At 40.2% G+C, this 15,612-nt stretch overlaps 1 protein-coding gene across 3 annotated transcripts in view; it reads right to left on the reverse strand.

Moving 5' to 3' along the window:
* LOC116334141 (epidermal retinol dehydrogenase 2) overlaps window positions 1–14,008 on the reverse strand; it is a 32,063-nt gene extending 18,055 nt beyond the window's left edge. For 2 of the 3 annotated variants that reach the window (XM_031757479.2, XM_031757493.2), the window contains exons 1-6: window positions 13,857–14,008; window positions 9,171–9,498; window positions 6,665–6,796; window positions 6,372–6,471; window positions 5,849–5,993; window positions 1,727–1,852 (exon numbers count right to left, since the gene is read on the reverse strand). In XM_031757479.2, the coding sequence (XP_031613339.1) occupies window positions 1,727–1,852; window positions 5,849–5,993; window positions 6,372–6,471; window positions 6,665–6,796; window positions 9,171–9,491 (824 nt within the window). In that variant the 5' untranslated portion in view covers window positions 9,492–9,498; window positions 13,857–14,008. Of the gene's footprint in view, window positions 1–1,726; window positions 1,853–5,848; window positions 5,994–6,371; window positions 6,472–6,664; window positions 6,797–9,170; window positions 9,499–13,679; window positions 13,833–13,856 lie in introns of those variants that run through there. The other variant, XM_031757489.2, reaches the window with a different exon arrangement.
* Between the last annotated feature and the right edge of the window lie 1,604 nt (window positions 14,009–15,612).

Raw genomic sequence — 15,612 nt, forward strand, 5'->3', positions numbered from 1 at the left:
TCTGTTTCCAACTCTGATAACAACAGTTCAAACTGGCCCACTGACATCGTTTGACATGTATTTAAGCCGTGACACAGCTTCAACTGCTGGATCAAACCATGAAATTCTCCCTGCTGAGAAATGGATGCAACCTAGAATCTGGATTTCTTCCTTTTCTCATTTAAGAACATCACGACTTTATGTGGACTCCGTTTTAATCGTTTGCTCTTTTAACTGTTTGGAGGTTGTTGAAATAGTTTTATGAGCTTTAAGCGGAGATTTTTGCGTGTCTGGCAAAATATATTTATATGCAAAAATGGATACAGGATTTATTGAATCGGCATTGCATTATTTAAATTAAAAACGATTTTTTAAACCCACCGCATTCACTGTGAAAGGATCTAAAGTCACGTTTTTTTGGGCCAGGCCTTTTTTTTTGAGGTTGGACTTCAGGTAAATATTGACATGTTGTCTCATTCCTGTAGGTGAAACGTCACCAGCTACAGGTAGAGACATCCATCTGCTTGTATTCTTGTGATAGCCTTTCCCCCCCCACCATGTGAACATGTGTGCATGATCCTCCTCACAATCCCTCCTCCAGCAAAAATCGACCTTCAAAGATGGTAAAGTGCATCACAATGAAAACTAGAAGTTAACCAAGTCAAGCAAAGGCCAGAGAACAACAGGCAGTGTTGTTAGGCCACTCCCACTCCCATCAAGGCCACCTGAATCACCAGAGTACAACCAGAAATACACAGAATGGTGACTGGTGCCCCCGTGCACCCAGAAATAGCCTACAATATTAATAAAAAGTTAGTCATTCATAATTTCTGTACATTGCTGCATTCTGCATCGGTTGTTTCACCAGAAAGTGGAGTGCAGCCAAACTTGTTGTTGCTGAAAAACATCCCCACAGCATGATGCTGCCACCACCCTGCTTCACTGTAGGGACCATTTTGGTCAGGTGATAAGCAGTACCTGGTTTCCTCCAGACATGACGCTTGCCATTCAGGCAAAGGAGTTTAATGTTTGTTTCATCAGACTGGAGAATTTTATTTCCGTGATCTGAGAGTCCCCTCAGGTTCCTTTTGGCAAACTTCAGGCAGGCCACCATGTGCCTTGTACTAAGAAGTGACTTCTGTCTGGTCTCTCTGCTGTATAAATGATTGGTGCTGCAAAACTGCCATTCCTTCTGGACCGTTCTCTCTCCACAGAGCAATGCTCAACTTTTTTTGAGTGCAACCATCTGTTTACAATTACTAACTAAGGCCCTTCTACCTGATCCCTCAGATCATCCAGGCAGCTAGCTCCAAAAAGGGGGTGGTTCCAAGCTTCTTCCATTTACACATGGAGGCCACTGTGTTCATTGTGATCTTCAATGCTGTAGATATTCTCTACCCTTTCCCAGATAGGTGCCTTGATCTATGGAAGGACGAATCAAGGCCTTCTGTGTCTTGAGGTAGGTCAGTCGGTCTATTCCAGCCCAGCACTTGTTCTATTTAACTATACCACTGCACTCTCAATTTCCCCATGGGGATAAATAAATTATGTGAATTTTAAGGTGAAAATTTATTTCATCCATTTTGTGATAAGGCATGACAAAATATGGGACAAGGGACGTGGATAAATTTTCAGATATCCCTACATTAGTGAGTGTGGCTTAAAGAGTTTAAAACAACAGCAGTTTTAATTACTTTAGATCAGAACTGTGTGCAAGTGAAAGAAACAAAGAAAGGTAGTCACTAACTTCTTCAGAGCAGTTATGAGGTACATGGTCCGAGGCAAAAGCAAGTAGACCTGGTCTGTGAGCACAGCATGGATGATCTTCTTGGCCACATAATCTGGATTCAGGATTGGTAGCAGTCTTGGCCACCTGATGAACACAAAAGAGACAAAAAAGCACTGAACTTAGCATCTGTCAGGTTCTCCATTTGAAGTTCTCCTGCGACAATCTGGGTGGGTAATCAAACAGATATGGGGTTGAAGGTTCCTGAGGGTAGAATTTTAAATGATTTGGAAAATTATTACACTTTATACAATTCATCTAATTAATGTACTACATGTGTTATGTATCTGCTTACATGATGTGGAATTTATAACATTCATCACACCAAATATACAACATGTAATTCTAAATTTAAACACAGACTATTGTAATCTGCACAAACAGGCCCCCTAAAAGGATTTTACCATCAATAATGCTACAAATGGCAACTCTATTAATAGTTACACCTTACTAGCACCAGGCTTGCCCCTGTTTTGCCTTCAGTAATGCCTTAATGTTTATACATAGATTAAACAAGGTGCTGAAAACAATCCTCACATTTTGGTGCACATTGACATCATGGCCTCAGCTGCTGCCTAACTGTCAGCTGCATGTGCATGTGAACTAGGGCTGGGCCATATCATACCGTTCACGGTAATACTGGTGTAATTTTGGGCAACGATAGGAAAATGAAATATTGCGATAGAATATGGGTAAAACGCGCATGCGCAGTGCCTTTGTTTACATACGCACATGGCGGCGACGCAGAATGAGAAGAGCGAAAGTGGATCGTTAAATGAAACGGATGAACCAGAACTGGTTTGTAAAATGCTGCAACTTCAGTGGTGTGGAACTGGTTTAGCTTTTAGTCCGTCAGATACACAACAAAGCACTATTTTTGGTAGAGCATGCTAGCGGGCCGTCGTTATTACCGTGTTGTTTGGAAAATACGGCACACTTAAAATCAATCCTTTGATTTTTCTGAAAATCGACAGTGTCCCTTATAATCCCGTGTGCCTTATGTATGAATTCTGGTTGTGTTTACTGACCTCGAAACGATTTTATGTGGTACACGAAAATCTGTCAAACGTTTTAGTTCGACTTTGCTAAACTACGAAGCCGCACCGCTTGATGGATTGTCGGAGCATTACGGCTATCGTAGGCGGGCGCCTCGCGGAGTGATACGTACTGTGCTTCAACATAATATTACCGTATTGTGTGTGTATAAGCTCTTTTTAAGTTTTGTGGATATTATACATGGTTATGCTGAGGATATGTCGGCCAGTTTCCACTGGAAATGCCTTTTGGTTAAACTGTCAGTGAGGAATTTGCACTGTTACATTTTTATATAACTTTAATGCACATAAAAAACAGCTGCTTGTTTAAGTGAAAATACATCGATGGTGTTTTTTTGCACTAATAAAGTTGTGGAGCTGTAAAGTATTTTGTCTAGTGTCAATTATATCGTCAGTTATATCGTTATCGCAAATTTTCAAATGTATATCGTGATAAATATTTTTGGTCATATCGCCCTGCTCTAATGTGAACCTACCACATCCCAAAGGTGCTTTATTGAATTGAGATGTGGCAGCTGAAGGCCACTACAGTGAACTCATTGCCATGTTGAAGAAATAATATTGAGCTGATTGAGCTTTGTGACATGATGCCTTATCTGGCTCAATGCACAGTGGTGATACAGGGATTGACACTGTGGCAACAATACTCAGTACCAACTGAACACTATTTAAACAGGACAGCCTACCTAAACACAAAAATTATCCCACATCTCCACAAGAATGAACTGACATTCTGACATTGCCATCCAAACATTACAGTAAGGGGGGAAATTTTACTGTAAGTTACAGTAACCTTGTTAATGTTGCCTATCAACTCGTCACCCAGACAACTGCCACTCATTGGTTATTCGTTTTTGGACCAGTCTCTGCCATCCTAGAGATGCCTGGGTGGGATAAACCCCAGCACATCAGCAGTTTCTGAAACATTCAGAAGCATGATCTGACACCATGCTACATGCTACATTCAAAGTCACTGAAGTCTCAGTTCGTTGCCATTCAGATGCTCAGTTTAAACTTCAGGCAGTCGTACTGACCAAGTCTACATGCCCAAATGCACTGTATGGTAGGCTGAGCACATGTTTGTGTTGAGAAGCAATTGAACAGTGTACCTAATAAAGTGGCTGTAAGTGTGTGTCCAAAAAAACACTGACCCTCATCTTCAGTCGTGTCTGTTAAAATACATGTGGCTTAGCACTTTCAGTGGTGCCAGTCCACTTCCATTACATGAGATGCGCACATAACCTGTGGTCTTCTGTTCCTTGTTAATAACCAATATGTTTGGTTAGCTGGTCAGCAGCTGCTGTTTTGGTGTGAAACTGGAAGTCTAACAGGACTTCTAGTCCTCATATGCGTCACTACCCCAGAAAGGTGGTTGGCTACTATGTGCTAGATGGTGTCTTGGGACGCCTTTGCAGAATCTGCAACTTAGGTCATGTCAGCTGGGATAGGTTCCTGTCTCTATGGACCTGGTGCTTTGGCCTGTTCTTAACGTAGAATAATCAGAGCCTGTCTACATTGGCCTTTTCTAGCCACTGGTAGCACTTCTTGATGTCAGCACTTCCTCCCTCGATGCTATATCTCATGCAAGGTCTTGGTAATCTGACATTTTTATGCATCTTCAGCTGCTTAAGGCATTCTTGAGCAGCTGGCTGAGGCCATCTACATCTGGTGAGGTGGTGGTGGTGGGTGGGCTGATGCATCTCTGATGATGGCTCTGACACTCACTAATCCTAATCCTCCCCCTCCTGTTGCTCATAGAGTCACAGCGTGCTGGATTTCAGGTGGAGACCTCCAGCTTTATGAGCAGTATGCACCTTGACAACAGTGGCATTTATCTCCTTTTGTGGCATGGAGGAGTATTGGTGTGACATTAAGAAAAAAATATTGTAATACTATTTCGAGAAAAAAAGTCAAAATATTATTAAGAAAAAAAATCCCAAACGAAAAAAAAGTTGAAATATTCAGATTATGGTTATTTCGAGACAAACTACCACAGCTACAAAATGCCTTGTGTAGATGAGTTAGTGAAACTAATTGATCAGCATACTTGTGATGCAACTGTTGGTAGCCATGAATCTGTCCATGAACAACCAGTTCATGTTGTATAAATCCATTCTTCCAAGTTTGTGTAGCCATACACAACTTTCTGCACCATCTTTTCAATGTCCTTATACTTGACCTAAAAGAGAAATAAGTTTGTTCCTTGTTACTAAATCCGATTCTGAACTATGACTTTATTAACTTACAGGGTACAGCAACTTTCTTAGTTTGTCTTGAAACAACTGTAATCTCCACATTTTGACTTTTCTCAAAATACATTTGACTTAAATCTCAAAATTTCGACTTTTATCTCTGCTTTTTTGTAGATGATGTGCTTCTGTTGGTATCAGGTGGTGAACTCCAGCTCGGAGTGGTTAGCAGCCAAGTATGAAGCGAAGGGAATGAGAATTAGCACCTCCAAGTCTGAGGCCATCGTCCTCAGCTACAGAAGGTTGCAGGGTCCACTCCGGGTCAGGGACCAGTTACTGAGGAGTTTAAGTATCTCAGGGTCTTGTTCATGAGTGAGGGGAGTGCGAGATCAACAGACGGATTTGTTCTGTGGCTGCAGTGATGCGGCGCTGGACCAGTCAGTCGTGGTAAAAAGCACCAAATGTAAAAGTGAAGCTCTCGATTCACCGGTCGATCTCTACCCTCACCTATAGAAAGAACCAGAGTGCAGATACAAGCAGCAGAAATAAGCTTGGTCTGAAGGCTCCTCTAGACTCCTTTTTACTAGTTCCCTGGTTCCAACTTTCTCCAATAGTAGCTCACAGCTCAGCTTTGGACTCTTGAAATTCCATTCCCTCAAGATAGTCTTCAGGTCTGTGGAAAACAAGAGCTGAGAAGTGTGCAGCATGGCCTACGGGTGAAGCTGAAGGTAAATCCAAAACTTACGGCTTGCTGAAAACAGCAAACAAACAGTTGGCTCCATGAATATACCTGTGACATTTGAAACCATAAAAAATGGAAACCATGTAGCATGACTTACTTAGTTTGACATCCATCGAACATCCCGGTGTTGATGAAGTACGGGCATACAATTGTAGTTTTGACACCATCTTTCCCAGTTGCTAGCAGCTCAAGACCCACAGACTCTGCAAACCCTACTGCAGCAAATTTACTGGCACAGTAGTCTGCAGAATGAAGGTATAAGACAAAGCATCACAAAGAGGTGTTCCTTAAATAAGGTTACGTCACCATTACTAAAAAATATATTTGTTTAGTTAAAATGATCATGCAGAAATGGGAGTATGCACTTTTACACTGATGGTTTAATAAATAATTCAGTCCTTAATAAAAACAATAAATAGATTAAAGAATGACATGAAAACAATGTCACACTGACAGGTTTGGTTAAACCAGTGGTAGTGTGGTGGTAATGACTGCTGGTCATATGGGCAAAGGATTACATCATGTTCTTGAGCTGCAGGTGTCAAAGAGGGGATTCATCCAACACATTCAACTTTAGAATTACTGACATGCACCATATGTTTAGGGAAGAAAACACACACCTGCCAATCCATTGACTCCTATGAGTCCAGCAGAGCTGGCAATGCTGACAAGGTGCCCGTGATTGTTGGCAATCATAGCAGGAAGGAAGGCCTTGTAGGTCTGAGGGGAGAAAGAAAAGGGGGGGAAAGACCAATTCACCTGCTGTAACAGAAAAGTTTTTATTCTTACAGAAATTGATTCTGAAATTCTACTAAAGGCATTAAAGACTTTAATGCCAAATTAAATATCACATTGTCATGTAATCTGCTTGTAAAATCATGTGGAGACTTGTCCATGTCCTTTACTGACTGACCCAAAAGTGAGCCATGATGTTGACATCCATGGTCTTCTCAATCAGTGAATCAGGAGCATCCATGAACTTCTTTCCTGTCACAATGCCGGCGTTGTTCACTAGAATGCTGACATCACCCACCTCTCGCTTCACCTACATGAAGGAATGAAGAATAACCATCACGTATGAATAAATATCATTTTGTAAAAAAGATCCTCCAAAGTACAACGTACAACAGCTGTAGGATATGCATGAGGAAAAGACAGATTCTATGATTTCCCAAACGATCTGTGTTGTCTTGAAATTGATCTGTGATTTAGACGAAGAACTGTTGTTGTTCTTTCAGCTGCCTCAGTGATGCATACGAGTCTGAGAGCAACAAATATTTAACTCAAACATACAGTGGTGTGAAAGCCGGCCGACCAAAATTACCCTAAGAGCACAGCGAAGGCTCACTACAGTTTCATGTTTTTGCCATTTGTGGATAATGGCTCTCACTGTGTGAAATTGAACTCATCGTTCCAATGATGTGATACACCTCAATTAATTTGTTATAACGACGGGGGGGTGTATACCAGTATATCAGTTTAAATCAGATAAATCAGATCAGGGTATATCAGTTTTTCACAAGGGGCCATGTAGGTTTGGGTTTTCTTTGATGAGCTCAAACATGTTAGTGTGACAAACATACAAAAAAGGACGGAGCACACACTTTTTCACACCGCTGCAGGTTTAGTCTGCATCAAATTTTGATTCACTTTTCAATTACATTTTATTTATATAGCACCAATTCAGTTGGTGATCAAACACACACTACATTACAGTACACTGACTAGAAAACATTTCATTATGGTGCACAATATAAAAGCTTCCCAATAAATTGATAAAACAAACATCCTGTCAGGTTCCATCTTAGAGAAAACCTCTGAGAAACATACTGAATCAAGAGAGAGTATGCAAAGAGAGAAAGCATGTTTGGATGGTTACAGTAGTTACAGTTACACTTATGATGGCCCGTGGTGGCTCCTCAGCCGGAGCGGCCGTGGCTAAGGTAAAGCGATCCTACGCCTGTGACGTGGACAACGACACCACGAGTAGTAATGCCGCTAAGAAACACTACTGAGGGAGTAGTGTGAATGTCCATTCATTTACAGCCTGCTACACTGTATATTCATACTGTTTACATTTTCTTAGTGTTTCTGTGAAACGCTGATCTAGACCCAAAAAAACAAGCAAGACAGAAAGCAGAAAGTGATGCTTGTACTCGATGGTTATTGCTGACTGATGTTTCTGAACATGAAAGGACAAATCAATTATTTAACCGTACTGCTAATTTTTACAGATGTGTACAAAAAGAGAAGTCTAAATATAAAACGTGAACTAATTAATTGCAGAGTCAGAGAAAGGCACATTTTAGATGCAATACAGGTAGGCAACTCAGACAGCACTCTGATTCTGCAACATAGATTATTATTATTGTTTTGGGTTTTTTTGCTCTAAAGAATTATACCCAAAATATGCAGAGCTTCATTCTAATGATGAGGAAAAAGCCTCTGTAGGAGAGCCACTGTGATTAACACTACTGCTGTCATTGCCACTTTGCACCAGCATTTCAAATAAATGAAAAGTCAACAATGCAAAGGACGGCATTACTCAAGCTGTCTGCAGCTAATTTTAATTTTAGTGTATCACTATGTGTGTGTGGCTGAGTGTGAGAGAGTGAGTTACTCATAAGTGCAAAAACTCAATGTGCTGTTAAGTAGGAGAGAATTAACACATCATTAGCATTTAACGTGATCTTAATGAGCAAACATTTAAGCAGCTCTGCTAGCTCCTGCAGAAATTATGAACAACTTGTATGTTATAAATTTTTCATATGGTTTCTTATGATTGTGCAACCAAAGCATCATCGTCACAGCCCTCGACCTGAATGCTGTTGGTGTAGAAGGCATCACATAGCTTATTGCTTCGCTTCATGCTAATGTTACGAGTTGCTGATCTCAAAGTAAGTAAGTAGCATGTTGATCCAATGGTTAGCACTGTTGCTGCACAGCAAGCGAGTCCTACAGTTAAATGCACCACCTTCCTGAGACTTTTCAGTGTAGCAGTCCAGGTACTCCAGCTTCATCCATCACAAATATATGGTTAGATTAACTGCTGATTCTAAATTGTTACTATGACTCTTAATGGTCATTTATCTCTGTTAGCCCTGCAACAAAGTGGAAACCTGTCTAAGGTGCACACCATCTTTCACCCCCTGGAATAGGCTCCACCCCCCCGATGACCCTGAATTAGATAATGAGGGAAACCACAGATTTGTCCAGAACTGAAGACTTAAAATCATTTGAATACAAAAGTTAAAAGGTATAAAACTACTTAGACTAATATAATGTATTTTTACTTTCAAGCCACTGAAAGTTTGGAAGTTGTAATAAATTGAGGTGGTTAACCTGTTGCACGTACACATCGATGTTAATGTTAAGTGCCAGTTGCACTACAGGCACGCCAGTCTAATGTTAAACTTTACCTGGTCAGCCACTCTGTAAACTTCATTCTTGTCACTGCAGTCACAGATATAGTAGTGGACTCGACTGGCTCCATTACTTTTAGCCAGTCTGGCCGTTTCCTTCATCCCTTCCTGGTTGATATCCCACAACACCAGCACGGTGCTATGAGCTGCAAATTCCTGAGCCATGAGACGGCCGATTCCACTACCGGCTCCTGTAATGAGCACCACCTCACCAGCGATGTTCTTCTTTTTCATTGGCACAAAGAGGTAGATGAAAGACTCCACATTGTACCAGATGGACAAAAGGAGTACTTTGATGGTTTCCAAGAAGAAATTCATAATGGATCTGAAGAAAGAAGAGAGACATCAATTAAAAACAAAACAAATGTTTCCTAGTATTATGAATAAGATTGGAAATCTTGATGAAATGATTTTCCTCCGATTTTTACTACAAGTAGGTGCAGTCAGATTACAGAAACCTTTGTGTTATTCCTATGACTCTTTTTATTTTTGTCTTTAATGAATTTACAAGAATTGCAAAGCAAGTCGTTTTTGGACATTATAGAATTTTGAGGTGAAAAATAAACTTAGGAATAATCATTTTAATAATAATTTAGGAAAAAGGCTGTACCGTGACAAAACGTGGAACAAGGGATGTGATGTTAATGTTTTCTGAATGCACTGTATATCAGTATTGATACTAGCAACTTGCAGGCAGGACCATTTATAAGTGTAAATAAATAATGAGTACAATCAGCAAGATCCTTTCATTTATGATACACTACTCCATTTGCAGTGCAAATCTGAAATGAAGTGCCAGGAGCTGCATTATAGTGTATATATAGTAAGACAAAAGTTTTTTTGCCTTAAATGGTGAAACAAGTTTATTTTACACACTATTCTACTTTGTTGAAGATTGAACAGCTCTCCCTCTCAGACATGCCTATGTGTCTGTGCTGGAAATGTGAACGCATAGCATTGCTATAACAATGACACTGTGATACGACACTTCAATCACATAAAAAGTAATACCATACCATATTATCAGCACAGCCATAAATAATGATGTAATAATGATGTAATAAGTAATGATACCTGTTTTTTTGTTGCAACCCGTCATCCAACTGGGCCTTACTCAGACTTTATCAGAATTCTTTCTTTTCAATCTGATTTAATGCTCAGTTATTGTGGCTGATTTTAACATCCATGTAGATGCTAAAAATGACAGCCTCAACATGGCATTTAATCTGTTATTAGACTCAATTGGCTTCTCTCAAAATGTAAAAGAACCCACCCACCACTTTAACCACACTCTAGATCTTGTTTTAACATATGGCATAGAAACTGAACATTTAACAGTGTTTCCTGAAAACCCTCTGCTGTCTGATCATTTCCTGATAACATTTACATTTACAATAATTGATTACACAGCAGTGGAGAGTAGACTTTATCACAGTAGATGTCTTTCTGAAAGTGCTGTAACTAAGTTTAAGAATATAATCCACCCACTGTTATCATCTTCAATGCCCTGTACCAACATAGAGCAGAGCAGCTATCTGAACGCTACTCCAACAGAGGTCGATCATCTTGTTGATAATTTTTCCTCCTCACTACGTACGACTCTGGATACTGTAGCTCCTGTGAAAACTAAGGCCTCAAATCAGAAGTACCTGACTCCGTGGTATAATTCTCAAACACGTAGCCCAAAGCAGATAACTCGTAAGCTGGAGAGGAAATGGCGTGTCACAAATTTAGAGGATCATCATTTAGCCTGGAGAAATAGTTTGCTGCTTTATACATCATAACCTGTTATGTCACAGACTTTTTGATATTGGCTCTCCAGACCAAGCTACTGACTGGTTTTCAAATTATCTTTCTGATCATAATGTCCATGATGTAGTCCACGATTGTTCTTGTTATCCAAGTGTCACAAAAGGTGCACCTCAAGGATCTGTATTAGGACCGACACTTTTTGCAGTTTAACTGCCACGTTCTCAAATTGATTATGGTGAGATAATTTATATGAACACTCCCGTGAGCTCGTTTACAGATGTTGGACACTGCTTTATCATGAAGATTCACCATCGTACTTTGTACTCTTTGGTTTACTGGCCTTCCCTGTCCACACACAGACTAATGCATTTGGCTTGTTTGGAGTCCCAGACACTTTCCTGCACCTCCCCGGATAACATCATCCACAACGACATCCGTGCCAAGAATGTGGAGCAGGTGGCCACGATCCTGGAGTCTCTGAGGCAGGCCAGACTCACGGCCAAACCAAGTGATGGAGGGAGGTGGAGTATCTGGGGTACCACAAACCGGCAGCCATCGCACCCTGCCTGCATCCCAAGATCCCCAACATCCTCTTTACAAAAGTATGTTTTCAGATGCTACCTTCAGGAGTTTCCAGAGCAAACCATCTGCCTCCATCTCGCGCTCTCTAGCATTCCCTTGTCACACCAAACCTCTGCATGTTCTTCACAGTGATGAGAATAAGGGCATTAAAATAACTTTTTTCAGCGACTGGTAATCTAACCAATTACTTTTTCTATCATTACAACGCCATAACCGTTACTAACAAGAAAATGCAGTTGATGCGTTACTATTTTTCAACACACAGATGCTTGAAGCCGTCTTCATCGTACCGTGAGCTAGGGAGGGTGAAACCATTGCACAAGTGCTGCTGATTGGCTGAGGAAGAGTAAAGTAGTCATGGTAAATCAACCAGAGGCAGACATGGGCTGGAGTTCACGTACAAACAGATATGCAGAGCGACGAGACAAAGTCATGGAGAGTCGAGATAATTCAAAGGTTGCTCACGGCTGAAGTGGAAGTGCAGAAATGATTTTTCTCTTAGAAGAGATAAAAGGCTAGTTCTAAAACATCTATTGTGTTTTACTGTATTATTTATTCCAAATAGAAAAATAACTATCCACAATTATAACATTTTATCTGATTGCTGTTTTATTTCATATGATCACAGAGTAACATCTGAATACTTTGGATTAGTATACAGTGTTTCCTGTTAGTTCCTTCTGTTAAGTACCCACTTTAATAATATACTCAGTTTTATAACAAAGAGTAGAAGATATATTTTAGTATGTTCAAGTATGTTTAGTAATTTATATTTTAGTAGGTTTCATTAAGAGGAGCTCTTTTACATATTTAAACATTTTCTAAAGTAATGCAATAGTTACTTTTCCTGGTAATTAGTTATTTTATAATATTGTAACCCCATTACTACTTCAAAAAAAGTAACCAGTTAAAAAAGTAACTTGTCCAACATTGGTTCTTCACTGCATCCACAAATCTTCTGTGGCCTCCTCTTGCCTGGCAGCTCTATACTCCAACTCTTTTATCCACCACCTCCTAGCAGCTCTCACTACCAGCTTTTAAAATATGAACATTAACATTCCCCGCTTACTAAAGCTGCCAGACAGGAACGTTTAACAAAACAAATACAAAATTGTAATGCATTTCCTATCTTATTTTCCTACAGTCAAATGTAAGGCTCTGTTCAAAAGCTAGAGGTTGGCTGAAAATGGGCCATGCAACACGATAAAGAGCCAAACACTCCTGCAACAAGAAGGGTTGAAAAAGAAAGGAGTCAATGGGCTGCAATGGCCCAGTCAAAGTCCAGACCTCGACTGAAATGTCATGTCGTAGTGGACCAGAGCAAGAGCTGTACATGAACAACTGGCTGCAAACCTCAAAGTAAAGCAACGCTGTTTAAAAACGGAGATTCCTCCACAATGATGCCAGACTGACAGCCATTCAGAAGATCATTACTTCAGTGTGTTGCTGCTAAAGATAGCTAACAGCTATCGAATCAACGACAGCGTTAAATAATGACACTGTATAATACAACATGTGCTGCTCATCAGAGGTTGTATTAGAATACCGTCAGAAGCTGGCAGGGACCCCATTATATTTCTATAATGACTAAATGAGAAAAACCTGAGAACTCAAAGTGTGTACTTTTTCTATATATGTGTGTACTTTTTTTTTTTTTTTTTAATATGCCACAGGACGGAAATCACCCTCCGCAAAAACCTCCTTACACGTGAGACAGAATTTGCAGACAGCGCCAAATCGCAAGACAACAACCGTTTCCTCTTTGAATGGTCAAAATGTCAAATCTCTGAAAACTGTTGTCCCGGTTGGACAAAGGTTAGAAAGCAGGTTTGGTGTCAAAGGTAATCAGGACTCCTTTTGCTTTTTCAAACGACTGCAGGCTTTTCTTGGACAATTAAAACTTGAGTTGTTGACTGTCAAACATCCGGGTAAGTAATTTTCTGGTGATTAACTTTTGCATGACTCACTAAAAGTAACCAGTTCTAGGAATTTAGACAAAAACTTAATCAAAACTGAAAAGTTTATCTTGTTGTGAAACATCACTGGCAGTTTAATACTAGCTTGAACACGCTGCCGTGTTGCAGCCGTTTGCAAAAGGCAAGCATATCATGAAACACTTTAATGCTGATTCACTCTGATGCTTTCAGCTGAAATGAACTTTCATTAACTTACCAAACACCGAGAGTCCCGTTCAGGCTGTTTGACAGTGAACCCGTTCTCTAGCCTTGTTGGCACACACCGTATCAGTCTGAATCACAACCTTTGCTCTCCACATAGGCTAACGTTATCAAACTGATAACGAAAACTAATAAAGAGTATCTGTAGAGTTCCCAGAGAAAGGAAACGTACCGTGCTCTTTTGTTTGGTAGGACAACACCGCGTCTCCAACAGAAGCCGTTCAATATTGTGTCTCAGCAGTTTGTATAGCCTGCGGCAGAAGAAGCAGGATGTCACATCAAACAGAACCAACACGGATATGCGGGGTGTGTCACGGAACGTAACCAACGAGCCACGCCTGTTTTCTGCCCAGATGCATCATGGGACTTGGAGTAAGTGTGCTTACTGTTATGCATACAGCATCTAATTAGCCACATGCTACATGCTTAGAGCACTTCCGTGCCTTTAAAACATGGTTCAAAAGGTGACTGTTGAGCTCATAGGAAGGCAACAGCCTAATTCCAATATTCAGTTGTTACACCTAAAGTATATAGAAGAGTGTGTGTGTGTGTGTGTGTGTGTGTGTGTTTACTTACTTTACCTGCTGTTAAACACTAAACAGCAGGTAAAGCAGATCCATAAGTCACTAGAAAGCAATGCTGTCACATAGTGCAAATTCATATCAGCTGGTTCAGTCCCAACTGATAAAGCCTGTAAAATGATGTCTCATTACCAAGGTGTCACACAAACATCTCATGGGTAAAACCAAAGAGCTTCTGCAACACGCTTGTGGCCGTATTGCTGCGAAAAGTACCGATGACACTGGTTATAGAAGAATTTCTAAACTAATAATCTAGAAGTGCAAAGAACATTATTTTACCATAAATCGGGTCACAACCAGGTGTTCCCCGCAAGATTTCAAGCAGAACAGTGAAAAGAATTATCAGAATAGTTGTACAAGAGCCAAGGACCACTTGTGGAGAGCTACAGAAAGACCTGGGATCAGCAGGTACAGTTGTTTCAATGCAATCAACCGCCATAACTGGTATGCATGCCTACCATGCAAGAAAAAAACCACGTGGAAGCATGCTTAAAGTTTGCTGAACAACATTTTGACAACCCTTTAAAATAAAGGAGAATATTTTCTGGTCGGATGAATTCCTTCCATCTCAACAAAGTTGAACTTTTGGAAGCTGTGATACACTTTTGAAGGTCAAAAGCATATCACTGCTAAACACCATTATAACAGCGATGTTTGGAGGTGGTGAACATCATGATGTGGGCTGTTTTTCAGCATACAGTATTGGTATGCCTCACATAACTGAAGGAAGGATGAATGGAAACATTTACAGGGACATTCTTGATGAAAATATGCTCCCATCTACCAGGATGATGAAGATGACGTGATGGTGCTTTTCTGCTTTTCTGTTAAAAACTATTTTTTCTTTATTATTATTGTAGCTGCTCTGTTGGAAGTGTGTCAGCAGTAATATTACCAGCACATAGCCTCAGCCACTAAAAACATGCTGACAGGATGATGTAGTTTTTGCAGTCAGTAGCTATGGGAACCTACACAAATCCAAAGTTCAGTATAACAGTTCTCCAAATGTTGTATATCCTTCTCCCAGCAGGAGAAATGCAGAACTGTGTTTTCATCATGAAGCTGAGGATATTTTGTTGGTTTTTTTTTTTTTTGGAAAGTTAAAACAAACTGAGAAAAAAGAACGATTGCATAACTGTTGGGATTGAGGGAAAGGGGATTTAGACCCTCAGACAAGTGGTGACAAGGGGTGATCCTAGAAGAGCCCATGTGGGAATTGGATAGGTCAATACATGCTTTGGGGGATGTAAATAGTTTTAAGTTAATTTGTCATATGTCACATGTCAGAGTCCTCTCAATATTAAATTAAAATTTTATTTGTCTCACACACAACCATACACAGTACGA

Source organism: Oreochromis aureus, linkage group 18, assembly GCF_013358895.1.
Source record: "Oreochromis aureus strain Israel breed Guangdong linkage group 18, ZZ_aureus, whole genome shotgun sequence".
NCBI lineage: Eukaryota > Metazoa > Chordata > Actinopteri > Cichliformes > Cichlidae > Oreochromis > Oreochromis aureus.